At 41.0% G+C, this 25,045-nt stretch overlaps 2 protein-coding genes across 2 annotated transcripts in view; one reads left to right on the top strand and one right to left on the bottom strand.

Annotated features, from left to right (window-relative positions):
• The window catches only part of TNKS2 (tankyrase 2), a 29,438-nt gene extending 18,844 nt beyond the window's left edge, over positions 1 to 10,594 (top strand). The window contains exons 19-27 of the mRNA XM_053949040.1: positions 650 to 902; positions 1,518 to 1,600; positions 2,017 to 2,137; positions 4,069 to 4,166; positions 4,843 to 4,917; positions 5,922 to 6,027; positions 6,659 to 6,845; positions 7,836 to 7,992; positions 8,279 to 10,594. Coding sequence (XP_053805015.1) covers positions 650 to 902; positions 1,518 to 1,600; positions 2,017 to 2,137; positions 4,069 to 4,166; positions 4,843 to 4,917; positions 5,922 to 6,027; positions 6,659 to 6,845; positions 7,836 to 7,992; positions 8,279 to 8,341 — 1,143 coding nt within the window. The 3' untranslated portion in view covers positions 8,342 to 10,594. The remainder of the gene's footprint in view (positions 1 to 649; positions 903 to 1,517; positions 1,601 to 2,016; positions 2,138 to 4,068; positions 4,167 to 4,842; positions 4,918 to 5,921; positions 6,028 to 6,658; positions 6,846 to 7,835; positions 7,993 to 8,278) is intronic.
• A 13,356-nt stretch (positions 10,595 to 23,950) lies between these two features.
• On the bottom strand, positions 23,951 to 25,045 carry FGFBP3 (fibroblast growth factor binding protein 3). The gene is made up of 2 exons (XM_053949432.1): positions 24,948 to 25,045; positions 23,951 to 24,647 (listed from the first exon to the last, which is right to left on the bottom strand). Exon 2 carries the CDS (start codon positions 24,578 to 24,580, stop codon positions 24,095 to 24,097), a length of 486 nt encoding a protein of 161 aa, XP_053805407.1. The 5' UTR covers positions 24,581 to 24,647; positions 24,948 to 25,045; the 3' UTR covers positions 23,951 to 24,094.

The raw sequence follows: 25,045 nt of genomic DNA, 5'->3' as shown, positions 1-25,045 counted from the left end.
GGTTTCTGTGGGGTTTGTATGTGCCTGGCAAGGGAAGTCAATAGAGCTTTATAAACCGTCTTTAAATAATTTTGTGCTGTAGGCATCTTATTTCAGTATGGAGTGGTGGGGGGGGAACCTCAAAATGCTAACAAAATTAATTAATGGTTGTCATTTGATGCTTTGAATTCAGTGCTTATAGTTTGACTAATACAAAAATTGTGATAGTAAAATATAAGCAAACCTTGTAGCAGCATAAATGTAAGAAGCTATCTGTCCCTTTAAGTTCTTAAGGGTGTTCTTTCTTTATTATAATGTAATCCAAAACTACAGTCAGAGTAACTGTTTTGTTTCATAAATTCTAGTTGCCAGTAGAAGCTTCTGTTCAGTTTTGTAGCAAATTAATTCTATTTGACTGCCCCTAATTTTTTTTAGAAATACTGGAGTCTTTTACTTTTTACCTTTTTACAGCTTTTACGTATAGACATTTTTGGGTTTCATGTATGCTCTTGCAGAAAAGGCCATTTGTAAGCTGCACTGCAAAATGCCTGTTTTCCCAATATTATTTTGCAGTGTACTTAAGAAATCTGATATAATGATAATGCATTCTAGGAAAAAACATTGTGCAAAAGTGTTCCTCTGTTTTAATGAGTTGTTTTCTGCTCTTTAGGCAGACGATGTCAGTGCATTACTGACTGCAGCAATGCCTCCTTCTGCCTTACCAACTTGCTACAAACCTCAGGTTATAAGTGTGTCTCAGACTACAGGTTCTGCAGCTGATTCCCTCTCTTCTGTTCCATCCAGTCCATCCAGTCTGTCTGCTGCAAGTAGTCTTGACAACTTGTCTGGTAGTTTTTCTGAACTTCCCTCTGTTGTTGGTACAAACTGTGCAGAGGGAGCTACTGTTCTGGAGAAAAAAGAAGGTGAGGCTTTCTCAGGAGTGAATAACATTTCTTAACAAATGGTGAAAAGAACACAAAGGTGTGAAGTTTCCCATACATTCATAGAGGTATGATAGCACACGCAATATTTAGATTCCTTATGATGTCATTAATGAGGAACAGAAGTCTGAAAGTCTTGCAGTATAAGATTTTACTGTTTTCCCCTTAAAGAGCCTTTACATTTTTTTTTCTGAACAGAACCAATATGGTGAATTGTGTTTTAAAAGAGAAGTCAAATGAAATTTGGCTGCATACCAAGCAGTATTTTACTACAAACTTTATCTAGTTTTTAGGAGGCTGTTCTTAGATCAGGTATCTTAAAAAGGTTACTTCTATGACATTTTACTTGTCAATATATTTCCTGTAGTAGTGTGCATTTCTGGTAGCTGGTTGCCTTTTTCTGTGGCAAAGACTGCTCTTTGGGAGGTAGAAGAGCAAATTAGTTGCTACTGGTTAGTGATATTTAATATTTAATCTATGTCTGCAAAAGACCAGGAATTTCTGCCTCTCTCATTATTGCCACAGACAGGAGGAAATGTGTATGCCTTATTTTACAATACAGGTATGAATGTACATTGTGTTTTTCTTCTTACCCAGTTTCAGGTGTAGATTTTAGCATTAATCAGTTTGTGCGGAACCTTGGCCTTGAACATCTAATTGACATATTTGAGAGAGAGCAGGTAAGTGGTTATATTTATTTTCAGGTAGTCTGTGCTAGAAAGCAATAAAATAAATAGCGACTGGTTAGTATAATGTAATAAGACAGATTTTCACTTAGTGGGATGAAGGAAAGGACTGTAACTGAATTTCTAATTGATATATTAAATGTGTCTTAAAATATATGTGTATATATTAACATATACATAACACTTGCAAACAATGCAAGTTACAATTTGTAGTTTGTAGCATGTTTACTTAAGACAAAAAATTAGAAGAAAGCAGTTGAGTAAAAGTAAAATATGAAAATAATACACTGAAGGCTCTAATATTTCTGTTCTTTTCACACTTGCTTTTTCTCACAGCTATTGTGAGGTATATTTTCACTGTCATTGGCATTTGTTCTAGTACAAAAAACATGGTCTTGCTTTCATTATAGATAACATTGGATGTATTGGTTGAAATGGGACACAAAGAATTGAAGGAAATTGGCATTAATGCTTATGGCCATAGGCATAAAATCATCAAAGGAGTTGAAAGACTTATTTCTGGACAGCAAGGTATATGCTTATTTTAAATTATCACATAATACTGCCTTTACATAATCAATTTTTATTAATTACTTATGTTATTCCAAATTGTATCTCATTAAAAAGATTTGGTAATATAACCTGACCTAGAAAATGGCACTTCAAATGGTAAGAATGTCTGCTGACTTGAAACTTGGGCACTTTTATTCATGCTGTGAATTACTGTGAATCTTACCTTTCAGGTATCTGATTTATATTTTTTCTCTGTGGTCACTCTTTTTTGTTTACATAGGTAAAGTGTTGACTTAGTGCAAAATGCTCATAAGCTCCTTGAGGTTGGGGTTATTTATCTTCATCAAAGCACTCTGAAGAGCAGAGCACATTCTGTTGATGAGTTCAGGCCTGTTGGGTCCTGCCATAGAATGCTGTCTGCTCACTCAGAAAGCCAGCTGAAATTCTTACTTACACTTTTCTTTAAAAATAGAGTTGGTGTGCTTTCAGTGAACCAAAATTAACCTAATTGCTTTTTTCAACAGCTTTAGCTGATGTTGAAATTACTGCTAAAGTCTCTTTAGTTGTGCAGGACTGTTGATACCAGCAGTTGTGAATTCATCATCATTCAGTGTGCTTCATTTAACTATGGCTGCGGAGAAGGCAAATAAAACCCTCAAAATCTTTTTTTTTCTTCTTTGACTTATTGAAATATCACTTATTGTTGTTTTGCTGTGTTTCATAGAAATGAAATAAATTGGAATTGGTAGGATTTTCTCCCTTCCTGATTCACTATTTGTGAAATCTCATTCTAAAATTTTCACTCCATAGTCATGAGTCACTATCTCAAGCTCTAAATTACTTTTTGCTCCTTAAAACAGTGTGAACCACCCCTAAGATAAATAATTCCTTTCATGATAATGAAGGATTTAAGTGAATCTGCATAATTTTCTTGTAATTGTCAGGTATTTCTGGACAGACTCATTGAGTAATTTGGATAAAAGTTAGTGTTAAGATGTGATTTCAGCCTCGTGCCTTGTTTGAGTTAGAAGTTTACATAGCCACTAACTGTATACTTTGCCTTTTAAGTAGGCCTGATGTATTTTTGAACATATGTATATTTGTACATATGGCATCTCTTCCTGAAGTATAACCATTGTTTTGAGGTTAGTAGTGGATGAGCTTTATTTTGGTTCTTTCCACTTTGTTTCTCCTGAGCACTATTCCAGTTGCACACTGCTAACATGAGGTTCCAGACTGCATGAATCTGTAATTTCCACTTTTCCCAGATTATTCCTTTTAAAGAGCTCATGGCAGACCCAGTGTTTAATTCTGGTCACCTGTTAGTTGTCTGGAAAGGCCGTGGCCAGAAAAGACCCTTGATACACACTGTCTTCATATTCTTATGTCCAGTTATTAGGCTCCCATTACTTGCAAGTTGTGATTGTAGTCTGTCCAATGCAAACTGACATTGTATTCTGTGTAAAATTCCAAAGTTTTTGCATATTTAGAAAGATAGAGAAGTTTCCTTTAAACATTCAATGTCTTTTAAGCTTTCAATACCAGGCTCAAGTATGTTGGATTGACAGACTTAGTTCTTTGTCAGTTCTTTCTGCATGACCATGGGAAAAATACTCCTACTAAATTAGTGTTTCAAGTTGCTCTTCCCATTCATGATGCCTTTGCCACCAGTAGTTATGGACTCTGTACAAGGACTGGTTGCTTGCTCTGTCACTGCCTAGAGTTGAAATGAGCTCTGAAGTAAGCACGTGTTTACAAGTTATTTCCCCTGTTGTGTGTATTAGTATACTGAGCTAAGCATGGATAAATGGGTTAGTGTGTCTGAAATGATGATTCTTGCTGAGAGAAGGATCAGTCAGTGTCCACAGATCAGAGAAAGCAATTGTGGTTTCTGAGACTGTGTTTTATTACATACACATATATTTTGCTGTGTTTTATTACATTCACAGGACTTAACCCATACCTGACTCTAAATACTTCTGCTAGTGGAACTATTCTCATAGATCTTTCCACCGAAGACAAGGAATTTCAGTCAGTAGAAGAAGAGGTAAATGCCATTCTTTGTAGTCTCTCAGTATTTTTGCTATTGCTGCTAAAGATGCAGATAAAGAAGTATTGCTAGACAGTTTAACAGTGAAGTAAACATCACTAAGTTTTACTTAAACTTGCGTAAGGATATTTTAGATTCCCAGCTTTGACTGCACCACTTCTGTGGTGCACCAAATCTGGTGGTCATGCACCAAATCTGTGGTCATGATGTCTGTAACTTTTTTCTTTCTTACATTATTATTGCTTGTAGTATTTTTAAAACGTCTGCTACATATAAAATCTCTTCAATATAACATAAATTCTGTGCTACCAGTGGCACAGAATTTGGCTACCTGTTTGTTTTAGATAGTTTTACATCGCTTCCATTTCAAAGTAATCACACAAGGCAAAATTCTGAACAAACACAATTTTAAACAGATTAGTGACAATCTTCTCCAGTTTGAAGACTAGACCATGGAGCAGTCAAAATACATTGGTTTTTTTTTAAATCATTAAACCTATTAATGTGCATTCACAAAATTTGGCATTACTTAACAACCGGTCACCTAAAAATTTCTCGTATGATTTTTGTGTTAATACGTAATTAATTCTTTTTGTTACTTGACTTGTGTAAAGAAACGTGTGTTGAATGTCTTCTGAAGGAATGTCATCCTCTTTAAATTCTCAATGTTCAGATGCAGAGTACTGTCCGAGAGCACAGAGATGGAGGACATGCTGGTGGAGTCTTCAATAGATACAACATCTTAAAGGTGCCTGTTGGTTTTTCATCCCCAGTGGTTTTACACCTTTAGAGTTTTGTCTAAAAATAACATATCTGTAAAATGTTCTACACTTGTTTGAGTTCCATATGGTGACAAGATTTGTCATTCTGAGACAGGCACAGGATAAAGATCACTTTCCAGGGAAATTCAAAGACTTAAGTTTATATGGAAAAGCTATTTATGGGTTAATAGTCAGGAAGAAATTGATGTAGAAGAATGTCGCTCAAAACTGGAGAATATTTGAAGAAAAAGGCAGGAGGTTTCATAGGAAACAGAAGAGGGTGTCTTTTGAGGGAGAATGGCAGGAAAAAAAACAAAAGAAGGAAAAACAAAACTTTTGAACTCTTATTTTGGCTTGATTTAACATCAAACAAGTGTCAAAAAATAGGCGGTAGATGAGTTTAAATAATCTAATGGAATTTTGCTTTGTATTTATGTGGTTTTCCCTCTGAAGTATTGGTAATTTTCATTAATAGTATAAATATTTTGATTTGCAAGTAAGTACTACTAGGTTTTATTCTGAAGTTACAGTGGAATTACTATGCTATATCTACACACACGATGCTTTGCAATGCCCAGCATACCTCTGCAGGGAGTATGTAATTTATTTTCTTTTGAAAGTGTTTCACAAATCTTCATGGAAGGCATTTCTTAGTTTACTGATTGAACTTTTTACTAGTGATTCGGCATCAAGAAAAATTGTGACTGAGCCTGCTAAATTTAAATTAAAGCGTATTTAATTAATTTAATTTAACCACAAAATTAACAAGGAACTCTATAAGATGAGTTGATTCTTAAGTATATAGTTATTACTTACTTGTCATAAAATGACAATCAGTTTGTGCAGGGTAAGTCACTTTGTGTTTCACTGAATCCCAAGGAAAGTATTATCATTCCAGTGGCAGTGTAACTGTACTGTAGTATAGTAGCTATAGGATATACATCTGTCCAGTAAAGTGAAATGAGTTTTTTGGTAATTTTGACTTTTTCAGATTCAGAAAGTGTGCAACAAAAAACTATGGGAAAGATACACTCACAGAAGGAAAGAGGTCTCTGAAGAGAATCATAACCATGCCAATGAAAGGATGCTGTTTCATGGTGAGAATTTGAAATGCACTTTATGAACTTATTTCATCAGCACCACTCTTCATTGGAGGGTTTCTAGTGTCTCAAACAAAGTAAATTTCCTCAGTGGAAGTAGGATCTAGATTTTACATGATTTTTTTTATGAGCAAGTGTTCGTGTATTTCAAAAGGGATGATAAAATATACTGTATTGTTCTTCTGAAACTTGCATCTCCTTGTCTCTCCCCGAAGGAGACCTCAAACATCTAAGTGAAAACATTTCAGCAGTTATGAATGAAGATTAAGTAGTGTGCCTCCTCAAGTCTGTTTTATCAGCTGTATGACCAAAATGATAAAAGGTCAAACTTTATTCTGTTAAGGATTGTTTTGGGGTGGGATTTTTTTGTTGGTTTTCTTGGTTTTATAAGTTGACAAGTTAGTTTTGTTAAGCATTCCAGAAAAGATAGCTTATCATTAGCAAGGTAAAGCCAATTGAAGTCTTTCCTGTACACAAATACAGAGTTTATCCTGGTGAGCAAAGTTCACAGTGCATGTTCATAAGGAAGGCTACATAGTTCCCAACACAATGGGAACAAGTGATTGAATTGTGACACATACAAAAATCTGTGTACTGTATTTTCAGTATTTTGCTTCCTTTCTCTTAGGCTCCCCATTTGTGAATGCAATCATTCACAAAGGTTTTGATGAGAGACATGCCTATATAGGTGGCATGTTTGGAGCTGGGATTTATTTTGCTGAAAATTCTTCCAAGAGCAATCAATATGTGTATGGAATTGGAGGTGGCACTGGATGTCCAATTCACAAAGATAGATCTTGCTATGTTTGCCACAGGTAAGTCCCTTGAAAGAATCTGATTTTGCTTTTGTATATTGTGTCGTAGACTATCAATGCAGTAGTCTCTCTCTGAAGAAGGGTTTACTTGGTAACCAGACCTTCTCAGTACTCTCTGTGTGCTGGGCCTAATAGAAACTTTGAGAAAACTTTGACATTTCAAAGTCCTAAAGAATCCTTGACCATCTTCAGTGTATTTAACTATATCTTTGCCCTTAATATAAAAATCTGACTTAGGGAGCCCGAGAGTGAAGAGGATCTGCTAGATGGTAATGTGAAAGATGCAGCAATATGAGAGTTTAGTTCATTGGCTGTTACAGAGAAAGGAGAAATTCAGAGATACTCAGATGCAGTATTTCTTTGAGGAGGATGTACTTTATAACAGTCAGCCCTCACATCACTGGTTTTTCACACACTGAAATAGAGGTGTGGATTTGTGAATTCTGCACTGAGTTCTTGAATCCACTTTTCACTGTCATTGTAGTAGGTACATGTATACAGAAATAAGAGCCCTTGTTGAGTCTTTTAATAGTGAAAACAGCATAACAAACTGACAAATGCTAGTCTGAGGTATTTTGCATTGACCTAGAGTTTGCACTTGGCCTTGATATTGACCTGGCTGTTGGATACAAATCTAGCATTAGAACACTTGTGAATTATGTTGTCAGGATGAGTAATGGGGGGAAGGGATAAAAAACTTTTTCGTAAAAAAACCCAAAAAATTAAAATAAATAAGTAACAGACAAAGAAAAGGTGGTGGCGATCTCTGAGTACATGGTTAAGCACGCTGTTTCCAGTAACTAAGGTAAACATTTTTCCATATTACTACCAACCCCTTCCTTGGGCTAGATCTTTCCAAAGTGAGTGCAACTTTTGTTCAGCAAAACAGAACCCGCGAAATTTATGAACTATGAAAGCTGACTAAAGTGGCTTCAAGGTTCAAAGTCATAAGCATTGTGTATTCGTGGTCCTTTTTCCCTTTCAACACAGGCAGTTGCTCTTCTGTCGTGTAACATTGGGCAAGTCCTTCCTGCAGTTCAGTGCCATGAAAATGGCTCATTCTCCCCCAGGACATCACTCAGTGACTGGGCGCCCCAGTGTAAATGGATTGGCATTGGCAGAATATGTCATTTACAGAGGAGAGCAGGTAAATAGCTTTTTGGTTGGTTTTACAGACACTTTTTTGTCTTTATCAAAGGCATGTAATGCTTTGGGGGTTTTTCCCCTAGGTTTGTGGTGCTTTTGTCTCAGAACAAGCTCCAGCTGCAGTTGCAGTTGAAAGAATGCATGTTTCCTGAATGATCCAGGGATTTTTACCTTTGATGTTTTGCCCCTTTTTCCTTTGGCACTAATTTTTTCTCCTTCCTAACAAACATTATGAATTTATCCAGAGAATGAAATAATAATAAACAATGTGTGTGTCACTCTTCCAGGCTTATCCAGAATACTTGATTACTTACCAGATTATGAAACCTGAAGCCACCACTGAAGCTTAAGACAAGTTACTTGTGGGAAACCATCAGACTTTGGATGCGAAGATATCGATGGCTGCCATCCCAATAATTACAAGTTTTTGTTGAAAAACTTCCAAATCCCAGGTGGTGTGGTAGCAAATGTGAACAAAATATACCAGTTTTGACTTGATAAAGCTTTAATAATGTACAGTATGTTTTTCTAAAATTTCAAAAATGTCCTCTTTTTCAGCACTTTAACAGATACCATTCCAGGCATAAACTGGGGTTTGGCTGTACTAAATTATAAACAAAAATTAACTTGAAACAATGGTTTTATACAATACTGCATTCAAACCTAGCAGAAATTGTAATGGTCTATACAGGAACTCATTTTACTAATATTGTGTTCTTTAAAACACTGCATTTACACTGAAAACGTTTTCATTTGTAAAACTGTAAATAAGAGCTTTTGTACTAGCCTGGTATTTATTTACATTGCTTTGTAATATAAGTGTTTTAGAACTGCAATCTTGTACAAAATGTTCTTTCCAGATGTTGGTTTGTTCATCTGTGTTTCCTCATGCAAGATAGATTTGAAAAGTCAATTTTTTTCAGGTTTTATCACTTAATTGTTGAGGGAGAAAGCAAATTTTATCTGAAGAGGTTTAGAAATATCCAACTTTAGATTGAATACACAAATTTTTGTTCTCTATTTTTATTTATGAAATATACATTCCTGAGAATGATGGGCTATGAAAATAGAATGTTCCAGACAAATACTAAAGTGGTTTTCCACCTAGTTCCTAGAGTTGCATATTTTATTTCTGTAAAATGCCTTTTGAAGTTTTTTATTTAACTATAGGTATAGTTAATCTGTATCCTCACTTCAAGGCTAGTAGACCTTGCAAGTTACAGTTTTAGTAAATTATTTTCTTTGAATGTAGATGGAAAATTAACCTCAAGAAGTTCTTTCTTGAGTTTCTCTTGCTTACATTTAAGCCAGGAAGTTAAATAGTTTATTCCTAATATGAGGGCAAGCAACTTGGCCTTTTTTGTATGCTTTTTTTGGTAGATTAATCTACCTGTTGGTGCCCTCAGAATATGAGCATTGCAAGGTGGAAATGTTAAAAGCCATCCTCTCATCTCCTGTGTCTCGTCCATGTTAACATTCAAGCTGTGGTTGAAGCAGGTGTGTAGGAGTGTGTTTGTCTCTTTTCAGCTGAGTGGAACTGCTGGGCCACACCTTCTGCTCCCAGCTCAGCCAGCTGGGAGAGGAAGAGCAGCTCTGCCACAGCAGCAGCTGCCTTTGGTAGCCCTGGTGAGGTCCCTTGGACAGAGGAAGAGTGCAAAAGGTACAGCCCCTGCCCAGGTGTCATTCGGGGTTCCTGGCTGCACCCCCCCGCTCAGTCAGCGCTCTCATAGCTCTTGTGTGTATTCTGCTTTTCTGCCATCTGCAGTTTTTATCTACATATTTCAAAAATATGTAAATACAAATTATAAGTTACTTGGGGTTAAAGTGGGTAGGAGTATATTTTAGTTGTTTAATATTTCTACATACAGAACACTGTCCCAGAAGACAATTTGTTTGCAGGGCATGTTATCTTACCATGATTTTAAATGTAGTAACTGATCAAGATAATGAAATCCTCTTGCTGATGTGGTGGTTATGTGATTATGCTCTATGTAAAAATGTACTTACCCAGTTATGTGAGGAAACTGAATAAGATTGCCGAATTCTTGCAGAAAGTAATATTGGCTATGGATAAAAAAGGCTTTGATTTTTAGGTACTTTCTCCCAGCATGTTGCCTGTTCCTTAGGTATAGTAATGCTGGAATTTGTGTTCATGCAAAATCTGTTAATTATGTTTAAAATTTTTTTGTTATTGGTAAAATGCTTCATTCTATATGAATGATCACCTAATGTCTTGTAAAATATTGTGGTATGATAGCATTTTAAGTGGTACCACAATGTTGGTTTTGTCTGTTTGGGGATTTTTTGAGCTGTTTTTTTGCATGACATACCTTGCACTCTGAAGATGGAAGCTGTAATGATTTGATAATACTGACTGTTGAGGTGAACCTTTAATCCCTTGTGCAATTAGTTCTGCTTTACTCATCTTGAAGTGTCTTTACATGTATTGTATGACATTCCATATCCATTTAACACTAAATAAATTTCATTCACTGGTTTTCTGGTAGCTTGGGAGTAATTACAGATGTAGTATGTTAACCCATTGTTTTAAATGTGAGCTTGCACAATGCTGTAATAAACTGCATCACTGGAGGCAAAATTAATTACATTAAATAGAAGAGCTTTTAATGTGGATAAAAACCTGTAAATACTGTGAAAAGTTGTAGTTTGATATGTGGCTAACTAACAGCTTTAGCTAGCAGTGAAAATGTCTTAGTAATAAACCCAGAAGTCAGCTGCAATTTGTGCACTTCAAACTCCATTATATAGTCCAGAACTGAGAAAGAAAACTTGCTTACATTGGTTTGGTAAAATGAAAAGTAACCTGAAGAGTCTTACCTTTCAGATAACTGCATGGGTGTGATACATACCTGAGCAACAGCAGAAGGAACTGTTTAGATCACTGGTAGTATTGCAATAAGTAAGTAATTTTATTTCAGTAGGACCATTTATATGGTGGTAGGTTTCCAAAACCAGGTTTGTATAGAAGACTTAAATAGACATGAGCACTAGAGGGCAGAAAAGCAAATGTTTTCTAAGATCAATGGTAATGAAAATCTTTAAAGGGTTTTGGAAACATAACTTCTGATAAGTGCTTCTGAGAGTGCTGCAGCCTAGGAGCCATGTCCCTTTCTTCAGCCAATCTCCTGAACTTATAAAATGGATTTTCACTGGAAACAGCCCCGTGGGTGGCTTTCCTTCTGCCTTCCAGTTTAAAAAAGTAGTGTAGAGACTTGATTGGTATTGAGCTGAAGGCTGCTTTCTTGCCTTCAGTGACCTGGCAATGAGACTGACTGAGGCCTGCCCCTCTGTGGTTCTTGGAGCTGTGCTTAAGTTGCAGTAGGAGGTGGAGGTGGTGCCAGCAAGGGAAGTGCTACAGTGGAGGGCATAAGGGGAGGTGTGTCCCTCTTCTTGTCCCTGTGCAGCAAGCATAAGCAGTGGTGCTTCTGAGAGTATCAAGGGGTTTCTTCCCTCTCCCTGTGGCTCACTAGGTCAGAAAAAGCTACAGGCAGCCACAGCAGAACACAGAAGAAAAAGCATGTAGGTGACTGGTTTGAGGATCACAAGTTCTGCCCTAAAATGGGCAAGGTTGGCAACTGAGAGAAGACAGGAGGGAGAGAATAGACAAAATAATAACCTGCAAAAAAAGAAAGGCAAATTCTACACACACTGAAAAGGCATGTTAGGAATAGCAAATGTAATTGTTAGGAATGGCCAAAGTAATCATGGTACCTCAGCTTCCCAATTTACATTTGACATAAAAAAGCAAACAACCATTGATGTGTGGACATTATGGGGCTCTCTTTGAGAAGAACACACATGTTTTAAAAGGGGAAAGTTGCAGCCAATTCAAAACATTAATGTTAGACCTGGGGAAAAGTGTGTGCAAGAAAAGAAATAGGGTTTAAATACCAAAGGCAAATGCCCTGCACAACAGATCTTCAAAACTTTGGTTTTGAAGCATTGATTTAGCAGAGACAAGCTGAAAACCCCCTGTAGACAGCATAAGAGCAAAGTATGTCGCATTAAATTATCCACCTGGATTCTGTATAGTGGTAGGATGTATATGGGAAGGTGGGGATTTTAATACAGCTAGGAAATTCGAAGGAAGTGGAGGTGAGATCCCTCTCTCCATCTGCAATCTTGATAAAACTGGTTCATTTATGAGTGTGTTTCAGCTGGGGTCTTCCTGGGTGACACCAAAGGTGATTGGAGTGGCTCGTGACATGTGCAGTGGTAGAGCCAGGGGAACATTTCCTTGCAGAGTTTTTAAGCTAGGACCATTAGCAGTTCTCAAAAGACCACAGCAGAAGTATTTGCACATGTTAAGGTGTAAAACAAATGTGAATTGTTTAAGGAGTAAAAGAAGATGCACCAGTGCCTAAAATCGTGTGAATTGAGGCCTTTTATAGTTGGAAAAGCAGCTTCATGTCACCTGCTAATACTGTGTACAGATCTGGAATGGTACATGTGGTGAAGGATTCATATTGAATAGTGTGGCTGATAGAAGTAGCCTGAGAAATGGACTAGGAACTAGTTGTCTTTTTCAGGGCCAGAGGTGTCTGGCTTTATGTTGTCCAGCTGCTCTTCAGAAAGGTAACTTTTGCCAGCAATGCATTTGGAAGCTTATTTCACAAGAAATTTATTCAATTTTGTGGGGCTGTGGGCATCATAGATCAATAAATATATGTGTACAGAAATAGAATTTCTTGCTAGACTGATAAAGAAGCTGGTAAGTAAATTAAGCAGGTAAATAAATTAACCAAATAGGTTGGACTCAATCTTTGAGGACTTTTCCAATCGTACTAGTTCTGTGATTCTGTGAAAGGAAAAAACAAATTTTGTTGCAAAAATGAATAACAGTAAATCAATTTGTCTATATAATATTTATGACCCAACTGAGGGGGATATTTTATCTAATAGCTTTTTAGTCAAAGTAGAAGCTGACAGCAGTTACATTAAGTACTGTTTTAATTAATGATAGAGTGAGCTGCTAAGCAGTCCAGAAGAGTCATCTTTAATAAATAAACCTGTACATGATGACCAATGTTTGATCGTGGTTCCCTATTTGAAAGTATTTTACTGAAGCATTGCAAACATGAAATTAACTAATTAGATTTGAAATTAGAGAGGTTTACTTTGAATAATAATTATTCACTAGAGCATTTGTTTTCATCAAACAAAGTCTAATTCAGTATTTAAGGAAAAAACCTACTTAGCAGTTGGGTACTAAAACTTCAAGATTTATAAATAATCACAAAATACATAAATAAGTGCAATTTGTACAGACAGCAGCATAGTTCCAGTAATAACATGAGGTCCCTGAAGCACATTTTGGCAAAGGTGTTATTGAATGCAAAGATTCTAAACCAAGTAATCAGATAGTGAAATAAATCTGACTTCAAACTAAATGGGCTAATGTTAAAGCTTATTTCAAAATATTAGGAATGTGAAAATGCACTAGAAACTGCAAAATGATAGGTTTTAAGAAAACATTCTCCTATTGGGAGTAAGTCTTTGAATGGAGAACCATTTAGCACATTACTAGAGAGATGGATTTCTGAAGGTGCAGAACAGACCTTGAGAAAAAAAATTAGGTTTAAAAAAAAGGAAGGGAGCAGAGGTGTGTGTGTGTAATTGACTGAGCATCTCAGAGTGGTGGCAACTGCATTAGCAGAGAAAATCAGGTCAGTGGTGCACCACAAGGTCAAGGAAATAGTCCACACTAAATTAGAGTGAAAGGCACCAAGTGTCTTGATAAGGAGGAAAAATTAGAGAAACATGCCGCTCTTGAGCGTGTCAGATTGCTGAATTTCTGAAATAAAAAACTTACAAGGAGCCTTCTATCCAACATCCTACATATATATGTCTTGTAAGCATTTTGAGCAGCTTTAAAAGCCTCTTGGCATTTGTATAATCAGACTCAAAGTGAGGTGGAGAGACAGAATATCGAGCTATCTCATTTCAAGCAATTCTCAATAGTAACACAGAACAGATAAGTCCTGGGGGGAATTCTAATGGGAATACCCCATTTTGGATAGGACTGAACAAATGTGGAAACCTGCTTTTTTATGTAATTGTATATTAAACCATATTCCAAAGCACTTCTGAAATACCACTTGCTATTAAAAGTGTTTTTAGTCAATTACAAATTTGGAAACACTAATGAACAGATAATTATAAAATGCAGAAAGAAATAATAGTAATTTCAGACCTGGAGCAGTTAAGTGGAATATTTCAGTTAAAAGGAAAATTTCACACCTAGTGTAAATATATTTATTCCGGGATGTGCTTTAAAGTTTTGGATAGTTTTATTCATGTGAGTACCATGTGTCAGCTGTATGGATATAGTCCAGCAGAAATACTGAAATCATGACAATATTTTGCAAGAGATACGAGAACTTTGTGGCAAATTTTAAAAGCCAAGGACTCATATAAAATAGTCCATAAACTCTTGGGTTTAGGTATGCCTCCTCTATGTCTTCTGAGACTTCCCTCCACTTTCTCAGAAATACTAGCTGTTCAGTAAAGCAGTTGAGCAAAATGTATGAGTTAAATATTTCATATATCAAGTTTCAGTTGTGTTTAGTTTTTTGTAAAGAAGAAAGAATAATGGTGTGACTTGTACAATTAATAGCTTAGATATTATTGTGTGATAGGGTGCATTGTTATGTATTTCAGATGTTTTACTGCAATATCAATAAAATAACATGTTTTCCTTTAAAAAAAGAAACAAACAAACTACAAAATAGTGTTTAATATGTCTCCTCCACTGGATGGAATTTATAGTACTTATTTTGTGAAGTTTGTGGTTCAGCATTTTTAACCTACTTAAAATAGTGGGTTTGGACTCACTGACCTACTAGTTTTAGCATAATGAATTATTTCATATCTGTAAACATACATTTGCCTCTTAATTCTGTTAGTCTTCAAAAAATTAATCAGAACTATATTTATACCATAATTTAGCAATAGCGATTTAAGGTTATTGAGTTGGAATAGTTCTCATCAGACGCAATGCATTCTCCCCTGTCATATCTAATTCTAATGGTAAAATGCAACCGGGATTTCCCAAGAAAATTCATTATGTCCTTACGTTTTAAAACTGACTTTATTCAGGTTTACTTCTTTTTTACAGCCTTGTCTCTTTAGACCCATCAGAATTATTTAGCTGTGGCTGCCTTTTGCACCTTCTCCTTTGTTGCAGACAGCAGGGATTTGCCAGTATTAAGCACCTCAGCTTCTCTGTTCAGAGCCTGCCCCTCTCTAGACCCTCTGAACAAGCATGAGAAATCTGTTCTGTGGGACTGCAGCTTCATGATCTAAAATGAAGTGATGTGGGTGGCTTGTGACAGGAATGCACACATCCTAAATGAACAGCAGTTTCCACGGGGATGTCTGTACCTGTAATAGCAGACAGTCACATGTCATTTTTATTGCTGGAAATTCCTGTTTCTCTACAGTTTTCTTTATAATTTTGTCTCATTTCCTTTTTCAGCCCAACACCGTAATAAAGCAATTTGACATGGAGTTCTGTAATAGTCACAATATCCATTGAGAAGCTGAAAGACATTTCAGTTCATAAAGACATTCAGTTCATTTCAGGTTCATCCACCTTGCTCCCAGGTAACTTCACACAAAAATATCTGCTGTGGTGCTTTCAATATACACCTTTTAAAAGCAAATTATTACAAAGTCCTGGAATGGTTTAGGTAGGAGGGGACCTTTAAAGCTCATCTAGTCCAAACCCTTGCCATGAGCAGGGACATCTTCAACTATGCTCAGAGCTCTGTCCAACTTGAATGTTTTCAGGGATGGATGATCTACCACCCCTCTGAGCAACCTCTGTTACCATTTTACCACCATCATTGTAAAAATTAGATTAATTCGGGCTGGTATTAAAGAAGCTGTATTGCAACTGGTAATTTTAAAGCTTGTATTTGAGAAGGATAAAATGAGTATATTCTAGAGATACTTTATTTACAGACCTTTGCTTGCTTTGAAAGAGAATATTTCTATTCTAGATGTTAAATCTTAGGAGTAAGATCACATCATAATAAAGGTGTTTGCTCTTTTAAGTAGTTTGAAGTAAGTAAGTACTGCCTAAGAGAAAAGGACCTATGTCCAGCTTGTATTTATAATTTAGGATTAAAAAACTTAATTTGGAAAACACACCACTAACTGTTGAGAGCAAGATAGACTAATCTGCTTGCTGCTGATGAAAAATGCATGTGGAAAGCAGGACAACCAAGACCACCAGTTCTGCCAATCAGTCATTCACATTTCCCACTGTTTTCCTCTATTGTGGCAAAATGTGAGAAGCTGCCCTCGGGCCACACAAACAATGTTCTTTATTGGTCTTTACTGAGGCATGATCAGGCATCTATGCAGAGACTGCCAGCCTCAAAGAAGTGCTAGTGGATGACATCTGCCAGCCTGGCTTTGCTACAGATAGATTTATGAGCTGTGAAAGATGGTCAAATTAACATCTTCTGCATTCTTGATAGGATTAGGGTTTCTGGGACATGCAGCCATTTGCATATTGCCCTGACTTACCACATCAGTATTGTGTTTGTGGCTCATTTTAATAGACTGGGAGGCAGTGGGAGCTTTCTCCCTTCACATCCTACTGCTTTTCCAGTCAGTCTTGGCAGTGGCATGGCTGTGTTGGTTTAACAGACCTAACAGAAATCACACTTCTTGATCTGACTTCTTCCAGCTACAACCTTAATGCAACTCAAGAGCAGCAGCAGCTGTAAAAGCCATTTTGCTCAGGGAAGGATGCTTTTCACTGGGGTGAGCTCACGCAGGCACACATGAAGTTGAGTGATAATGCATTTCTATGAGAGTCCACAAAAGTTGTCCCTAGAAGTTAAAGAGAGAAGATCTGACAGGAGCTACCTTTCTACAGCCTCAAACAATTATTGAAGGTCTTGGAAAGGTTAGTTTACCAATAGAAACGTAGCTGAAAACTGTTAGCCTTAAATCTCTGTCCCTTCACCCCTCCCACACAAGACTTAGACCACTTTTTTTTTTCTCTTTTTCTTTTATTTTATATTTATTTATAAATGGTGGTCATCCAGTGTTGGTAAAATACAGTTAGTGTTTGTCGCTAGACAAGAGATGGCTTCAGTTTGCTCTGTGTGTTGAGTGACTATGGCACACACTCCTCACAATATTCCCCGGCCTTGGGGTGCCCATGTGGGATAACTGGGTTAACAGCAGAAGCCTGTGATGAACAGGAATACCTAAGGTGCCTAGAAAAGAGACGGTATCCAGCAAAACACTGTTTTAAATCTCAAAAGAATATTTACATGTACTTACTCCTTACCTAGACTGTAATAATAAAAAAATAAATGAGCTATCATTTTTCAGGAAATTACGGCTTTTCCAGCCTTATCTTCTGAGTTGTCTATGCCAGTTTTTTACTCTCACTTTCACTGATTTAAAATTAGCTGGTACTTCAAGTGCGAGTGACTTCTACTGCAACTGATGTGTGATGGAAATATTTTCATTAACCTTATTCAGGGGTTAGCTCCAAAATTCCTGCAAGAAGTCTACTCCACACTGGCACCTTAGTTTGAATAATTTGAAAGGAACTAGCACTGTTGAGAGTCCCACCACTCCATCAGGTTTTGGGCAGAGGAACTACAGAGGTGGAAATGTACATGAGTATCAGAGTCTGATCTCCTGAGGCAGCAGAGAGCATGAAGAAGACAATGAAACATCTGCACAATCACTGCAGGTGAGGAGGACCTATGTAAAAGGCAGACCAAGCTGTGGCTGATTATATTGTGGTAGCATTAGGCATACACATGTCATTTTATGATGTTATTTCATTACTAAGCCATGTTTACCACGTTGGCACATTAAAAGGAAGAAAGAACCAATGCCAGGAGATTTGGGCTCTCCCCACCAGCCTGGTGCTGGCAGAAAGGGCCAGATGGCTTCTCTTGGTGTCCTAGTCCTGTGTTTTCCTCATAGGTGTCCCCTGCACATGGCTGGCCCCCACCCCAGGGCTACCTCATCTCCCAGAAACTAAAACAGAAGTCTTGTCTCCCTTGGGTCTATAATAACTTCTTTCTTAAACCAAACTACTTTTTGTTTTCTGCTGCTGTTTTCCTACATGGCCACGGCCCCACAATGTTCCGGCTCAGAGATGCCCACTGAAAGAAGCCGTCCCGTTCCCGCTGCCATTTGCCGTGGCCCGACAAAGCTCTACAGAGCCCCCGAGGCCATTGAGATGCTGTCCGTGTGTCCGTGTGTGGCGGGGCGGGGGCTGCAGGCGTTCATTGGCCCCGTGCTGGGTGGGATGACATCAGGCCCCGCTTTCCATAGGGCCTCCAGCTTGCCCCGACGTCTGCTGAGGGCTGCGAGAGAATAGAGCTGAGGGGAGAAAACCATCACACTACACCCTCTCGGCTCCAATGAGAGCACAGGCAGCTTCAGCCGGGGATAAAAGAACTTTAAAAAAGGAGACTGTAGTCTTGGAGCTGCTATTAACGGGAGATGAATTGCAAGAGACCATTTCATGCCCAGGGACTTCAGAGAACAGCATCCCCAAGAGCCATTAGCTCTCAGCGAGAGTCGTGCTGAAGCCCTTTGCTGTCAGGACAGAAGCATGCATATAAATTTTATACCGTTTGTCTTTGGGCAGAAACAAAAGATCAGCTCGAAATCCTCAGCATCTTGTCTCGACTAAACATGAAATAATACTGTCTTGTGTGGCTGTCTTGTTACTCTTTTCCCATCAAAAGAATACCGGTGATAAATTTATTCATAATTTTGGAAGGTTTTGCTCTTAAAATTTAAAAAAAAAAAGCAGCAAACACATGGAATTGAGGCTATATTTACTCCTGTTAGTGCAAATCATGCTGCTGCTAAGGATCGTGACTTTGGGAAGTGCACAGTACATTTTTAAATTGAAAAGAAACACAGCTTTAAAAGGTTAGCCATTACACTTTCTTCTCCTGCATTTCACTAAACTAACGTTGAGGATGATACATTGAACGTATTTGCTAGTTACAACTGCAGTGTGAAAAAAAGAAATTAATTGGGGGTTTTCTGTTCCTTTTCAACCAAAAATTCAAGCTCTATAGACATTTTGAGACCTAAGACTTTAATTTACTCATGAGAGAATATCTGCTGGGTCCAGTAGTCAGATTAAATACAGGCTCTGTAAATAATCTGGAGAATGAAATGCTTTAAGACATTTTTTATTACTTAAGAATGTTTGCTTAAGTAGATATTGCATACAATTTTGTATTTTAGGATTTGGATATCTATAATTGAACCATATCTTGTCCTTTGGATTTCCTTTGTTAAATAGATATTTTAGTACTTTCTGAATGTGTAATAAGAAATTCTGTGTTTTACCATGATGCTTCCATCAAACATTTTGTCATTTTATGCCAGAAAATAATGTCATGTTAGAGCCTAAAATTAACTACAACTAAGTCCTAAGAAGTCTTATTTTACATGGAGCAAGTATTCCTAGGTTTCCTCTAACAGATGAACACGAAAGCTTCTCCAGCTGGTCCAACAGCTCTGGTGTGGGTGTAAAATGGGTGAGTGAGCTGCCGAGGTGCTGGGGTGGGACAGTGCAGTGCGTGCCCCAGCAGGCAGCAGAGCCCTTGTTAAAGGAGTGCCTGTGCCTGTCCAGGCTGCAAGGGCCGGCAGCGAGGACAGAGCTCTGGCTGCGTGTTTACCTGGGGTGCTGAGACCCCGGGGGCCAAGGCTCCTTGTTTGTCCCTGCTGGCCGGGGCTGTGAGAGCCGGGGGCTGCCCAGGGCTGTGAGAGCCGGGGGGCTGTTCAGGGCTGTGTGCCGTGCGGGAGCTGCCCAGGGCTCTGTGCCGTGCGGGTGCTGCCCAGGGCTCTGTGCCGTGCGGGTGCTGCCCAGGGCTCTGTGCCGTGCGGGGCTGCCCAGGGCTCTGTGCCGTGCGGGGCTGCCCAGGGCTCTGTGCCGTGCGGGTGCTGCCCAGGGCTCTGTGCCGTGCGGGGCTGCCCAGGGCTGTGTGCCATAGGGGTGCTGCCCAGGGCTCTGTGCCATAGGGATGCTGCCCAGAGCTCTGTGCCATAGGGATGCTGCCCAGGGCTCTGTGCCGTGCGGGAGCTGCCCAGGGCTCTGTGCCATAGGGATGCTGCCCAGAGCTCTGTGCCGTGCAGGTGCTGCCCAGAGCTCTGTGCCGTGCGGGAGCTGCCCAGGGCTCTGTGCCATAGGGATGCTGCCCAGAGCTCTGTGCCATAGGGGTGCTGCCCAGGGCTCTGTGCCATAGGGATGCTGCCCAGAGCTCTGTGCCGTGCGGGTGCTGCCCAGGGCTCTGTGCCATAGGGATGCTGCCCAGAGCTCTGTGCCGTGCGGGGCTGCCCAGGGCTCTGTGCCATAGGGGTGCTGCCCAGGGCTCTGTGCCGTGCGGGGCTGCCCAGAGCTCTGTGCCATAGGGGTGCTGCCCAGGGCTCTGTGCCATAGGGGTGCTGCCCAGGGCTCTGTGCCGTGCGGGAGCTGCCCAGGGCTCTGTGCCGTGCGGAGGCTGCGGCGGAGTCCGTCAGAGCCGCTGCCCGGGCCGTGCCGCTCTCGGCCATCGGCACTGCGGGCTCAGCGCGGCCTGCGCCTCCAAGAAATGTGCATCATTTACCTGCTGAGGGCTTGAAATAAATTGAGAAAAGTATCTGAGAGGCAGTGCAGCCTGTCCACACTTCACTGGGAACAGAACAGACCGGATGAGGCTAAGCCCTAAAAGTATTTCTTTTAAAGCTGTAGATATTTTACTCATACTTAACAGATTCCTTCCACATAAGGAAGGAGTGTGAGGGCTGATAGAATTAATCGAAACTCTGTAATACTGTATGGTTAAAAGCCTCTTTCATGTAGCTGTGTTCATGAACTGAGCTTGGAATTCTTAAAAAATCCAGATTATTACAGAGGAGGGGATTTGTTGTTTGGCAAATTGACAAAGCCTGCCATTCACTCACCTCGTTTGCTGCTTGACTTTACAGTACATCTTAGATAGGGTTCACAGCACTAGGGAGGCCTGAAATATGTCAGGGACAATTAAAGAGAGATTCCCAAAGATTTCAGGTTCCATTATCCAATGAGCTCCAGCTTAAATAGTTGCTTTTTTATTTTTTCATTTCTTTTTATTCTTTCTGTGTCTCCACCTTATTCTTATTTGCTAATAGTCTGATGACTTTTAAATTGCACCACAAACCTCCAAAAACATTGCATCCCTTCGCAGACTCCAGTAGCACAGGCTGGTCATAAACTCAAGTAGGAAACATCAGTGTCAAAATTACATGTGGAAACATTAATATGCAAATACAGGCAAGTACAGCTGGTAGAGCTGAAGGTTGAGCTAAGACTGCCTGAGCAGATTTCACTTGTTGAACCTCTGAATTCAGAGGAATGAGAATAAAGACTGAGAGGGAAAACCAGCATCTTCCAGAAGGAAGTGCCTAGTGCAGAACCCAGGAAAGAGTAATTCCTGTTGTGGACTGGGACAAAGGACTGAACTGCTCAAAGTCTGGGGTCTGCAACTCCAGATCTATTGTGAGACAAACACTGCTCAGGCAGTGATGAAAGAGTAATTCCATTCCATTTATTAATTTTTGATGTCACTTTACAGGAAAGAATTGCTAAACACAGCAAGACGGCTTACTGCCTTCTTTAACCTTGCAAATTACAGTAACATCTTCTAATTGTTCCTTCAAAATCAGAAGGTGGTGAAAGGGAGATTAGTGCTATTTAATAGGATCAAGGGCTTTCTACATATAAAGAGAGCGATTAAAGCCAGACGCACTAATTGTATACCCAGAATCAGCATCACTGATTTTTCTCCAAAGGAAAATCAGGAAATGGTATTGCCAGCTTTTGAGGTTCTGTTGGAACCTCCAGATATAGAGATGAGCTCAGCAGCCAGAGGAAAGAAAATAATGCTGTGTGCAATATGGCACAAAGATGTGGTTTTTTGTTTGTTTGGGTTTTTTTTTTTTTTTTCCTCTGAAAACTTCCTGAGTTAGAGCTCCCAGAATTAATTTCCAGAAGCTAAAATGTCAATCATTTGGGGTTTTTTTTTTAAGGTAACTTATGCTTTTCCTTGAAAAAGACACCTAATGTCCAGATACGTCAGCTGGCAGCACCCTTGTCATGACAGACCAAGCAGCAGCTGCACATGGGAAGTTAATTGTTCCCAGCACCACCTTCCTCTGGGAGGGAAGAGTTTATCAGGCCAACGGGATTAACAGTCAGGGTTTGAGCCTGCCAGGTCGGCCATGCAGGCTCTTCTTGCTGAGGACAGTCAGGAGGTGCTGAAGAAGGAGCCAGCCAAAATCTTCACTTGATGACAGGAGCCAGCCAAGCCAGGACCTAGAGCAGCGGTGAAGGACTGCCACAGCTGCAATGGGTGAGCAGAGGTAAAGGGTGGCTGCACAGTGGGTGCATGGACAGATCTGGGGAGCTGAACTAAATCCAGGGGTGGGAAGTGTAATGAGTACATCTTGTGGAGCTGCCGCAGGACTAAAAGGAATCCTTTCTGTTGGAAGTGAAGATCTTGGCTACAAAGTGTTTCTGGTTTGGTTACCTTAGCTGGCGGCGCTAGCTGTTATCCAATCATGGGAGAGGATGAAAATGTTGAGATAGGAAGCAAAAAGGCACCCCCTTAAAAACAAATCTGAGGATTTCACTATAGTTTCCCAGCCTTGAGGATCTGCAGATAAGTTTGTCAGCAGAAAAACTGAGTATTTGTTTGTTATTCAGCACTAAGCTTTGGTGTTATTAACCACAGTAAATGCAATTAATACAGTCTCGTGGGTTGTTGTATTTTATTAGTTAGTGGTGCTAAAAGGAAGCCTTTGAGCTATTTTGGAAACTCGGGGAAATATTGTGGTTAAACATAGAGAAAGGGATCCTCTCCTTTCTTCTCCCTCATGGGTAAACAATGAATTTGTTCAGAGTTCCTAGTTGGGTTTTCAAATGCAGAGTGATGTGGGTAATCAGCTTGGTTGCCATGGTGCTCCACCTTTGCATCTGATGGTGAGAAATACAAGCTCTAGCAGCACTGCACAAAGCTGCTGTGCCTGGACCATGGAAGTAAAACAAAGCTGAGCATTATCACAAGGTACTGTGCAATGCTCTGGCCAGCAGCCCACTCTGTGGCTGCTTGGGTGACAGGCACATAAAGGAAAAGTGAGCAGTCATTAAGAAAAATAGTCATCCAGATCACATTCAGTGATGATGAAGCTTTTGCACAGTGCTTGAATAGAGCATTATCCAGCATTATTTGCTGTAAAGGAAATTGTCTTGGCACTAAGAGTTGCATGCAACAGTCCAGATCCTCGTGAGAGCCACTGGGAAGATCCTGATTACTTCTTAGTGGCCTTCTCAGAGCCATCCTTAAAACCGTACAAAAGGAGTCTACAACTGTTCCCGGTCATAGGCAGATGTCTAGGGTTGTGTAGGACCCCAGACAGCTGAGGGAAACTAGCTTTTCTTACCAAAATGTACCCTATTTTTGTGGCTAAAGTATCTCTCAAACTCCTCTTTCCCCAGGTAAAACAACTTGCCTATTTAAACACTATGCCATTAGCTGGGTGAAATATCATTCATCTCCTAAATCCAGTTCCTGTACCTAGCTGCTTCTGAGTTTCTCAACTTTTCCCAGCTGGTTTCTCACCCAGCCCTGTTCAAGTTCTTCTTTAGAGATAGTTGCTCAACTGTTCTGTGGGAAACAGGACAGGACTGGTTCATGTCGCTTGTGAAATCTCTGTCAGCAAGAAAGGTTTTTCTAGGACTTACTGTTTAGTAAGGTCTCAGTCACTTCTTGTTCTGGTATAAATGTTTGGTTTTCTACTTGGGTGATTCCAAGTGTAACTTCAACTCACCCGGGTCAGTTACACACTGTAACAGCGCTGCAGATGTTAAAGGGCTTTGACGAGACAAAGAATTACACGAAGTTCTTGTCACAAAATAGATACCGTTTTATTGGGGAGTAAAAGGAGAGTGGACAAAGTCAGGGGGCATTGGCGGCGGTGGCTGAGGGGAGGCGAGGCCGCGAGTGTTCGGGTGCGGAGCCCGGGCGGCCGCGCTCCCTCCCGCTGGCCGGAGCGGCTCAGCCCTCCCAGAAGCCGACGAAGAAGCTGCACAGCGAGTGCCACCGCTCGGCGCAGTAGGTCTGCGCGGGGTCCTCGGTGGGCTCCGGGCCGGGCTCGGGCAGCAGGCGCAGCTGCGCCTCGGGCGGCGCATGGCCCGGGCCGCAGAGGCGGGCGCTGAGCGGCGCTCCCGGGGCGCAGGGGTGCTGCCGCCGCCGCAGCCGGGACAGGATCTGCCGCCAGTACTGGCGGCTGCGGGCGCCGAAGGCCGGGCAGCGCCGCGGCTCCCCGCGGTAGGCGCAGCTCTGCGCCGCCCCGCCGCCCGCCGCCCGGCAGCTCAGCCGCAGCTCGCTGGCCCCCGCCGCCGAGCGCAGCTCCCAGCGGCACCGGTGCTGCTCCGGCGTGGAGAACCGCCCCGCCCGCGCCTCCTCCGCCGCCTCCCGGTCCGCGCCGCCGGCGGCCGCCCCCAGGGCGGCGAGGAGCAGCAGCGCCAGGGGCAGCCTCATCCTCGGCGTGCCTCAGCGACGGGGCGTCCCGGCGCGGGGCCCGCCTTCCCGCCGCATCTCCCGCGCCCTGCGGACACACGGACCGTGGCTGGCGGTGTCCCGGCGGGAGCGCAGCCCCCGGGGTCGCGCCAGACCGAGCCGGGCGTGGAGCGGGCTTATCCCTCCAGACTTGTAACCCCCGGGGCTTCTAGTTCGTGTCCGTCCATCCTTCAGCTCCGTCCCGGGACCACCCCGGCCGGGAAGCCGTAACTGAACAGCATCAGCCTGAGCCCGCACTCGCCGGCTGCGGCATCACAGCTGCCAAGGGCATCAGACCCGGCTAGGGGCAACCCCGTCCTTTCCCCCGCACCCGGTTTTCCCCACTCACCTCGGTGTTTTCCGCCCTGTCCCGAGGCACTCACGATGCGCTGTGCGGTGCGTGGCGCTCCGCGCTCCCCGGCTGCCCGCGGCGGGCCCGGCACGGGG

Source organism: Vidua chalybeata, chromosome 8 (assembly GCF_026979565.1).
Source record: "Vidua chalybeata isolate OUT-0048 chromosome 8, bVidCha1 merged haplotype, whole genome shotgun sequence".
Taxonomy (NCBI): Eukaryota; Metazoa; Chordata; class Aves; order Passeriformes; family Viduidae; genus Vidua; species Vidua chalybeata.
Note: the sequence above shows the minus strand (reverse complement) of the source record. Positions and strands in the feature narration are given on the sequence as shown.

Coding starts and splice junctions, on each gene's coding strand:
- FGFBP3 (XM_053949432.1), bottom strand. CDS start 24,580: ATGAGGCTGCCCCTGGCGCTGCTGCTCCTCGCCGCCCTGGGGGCGGCC.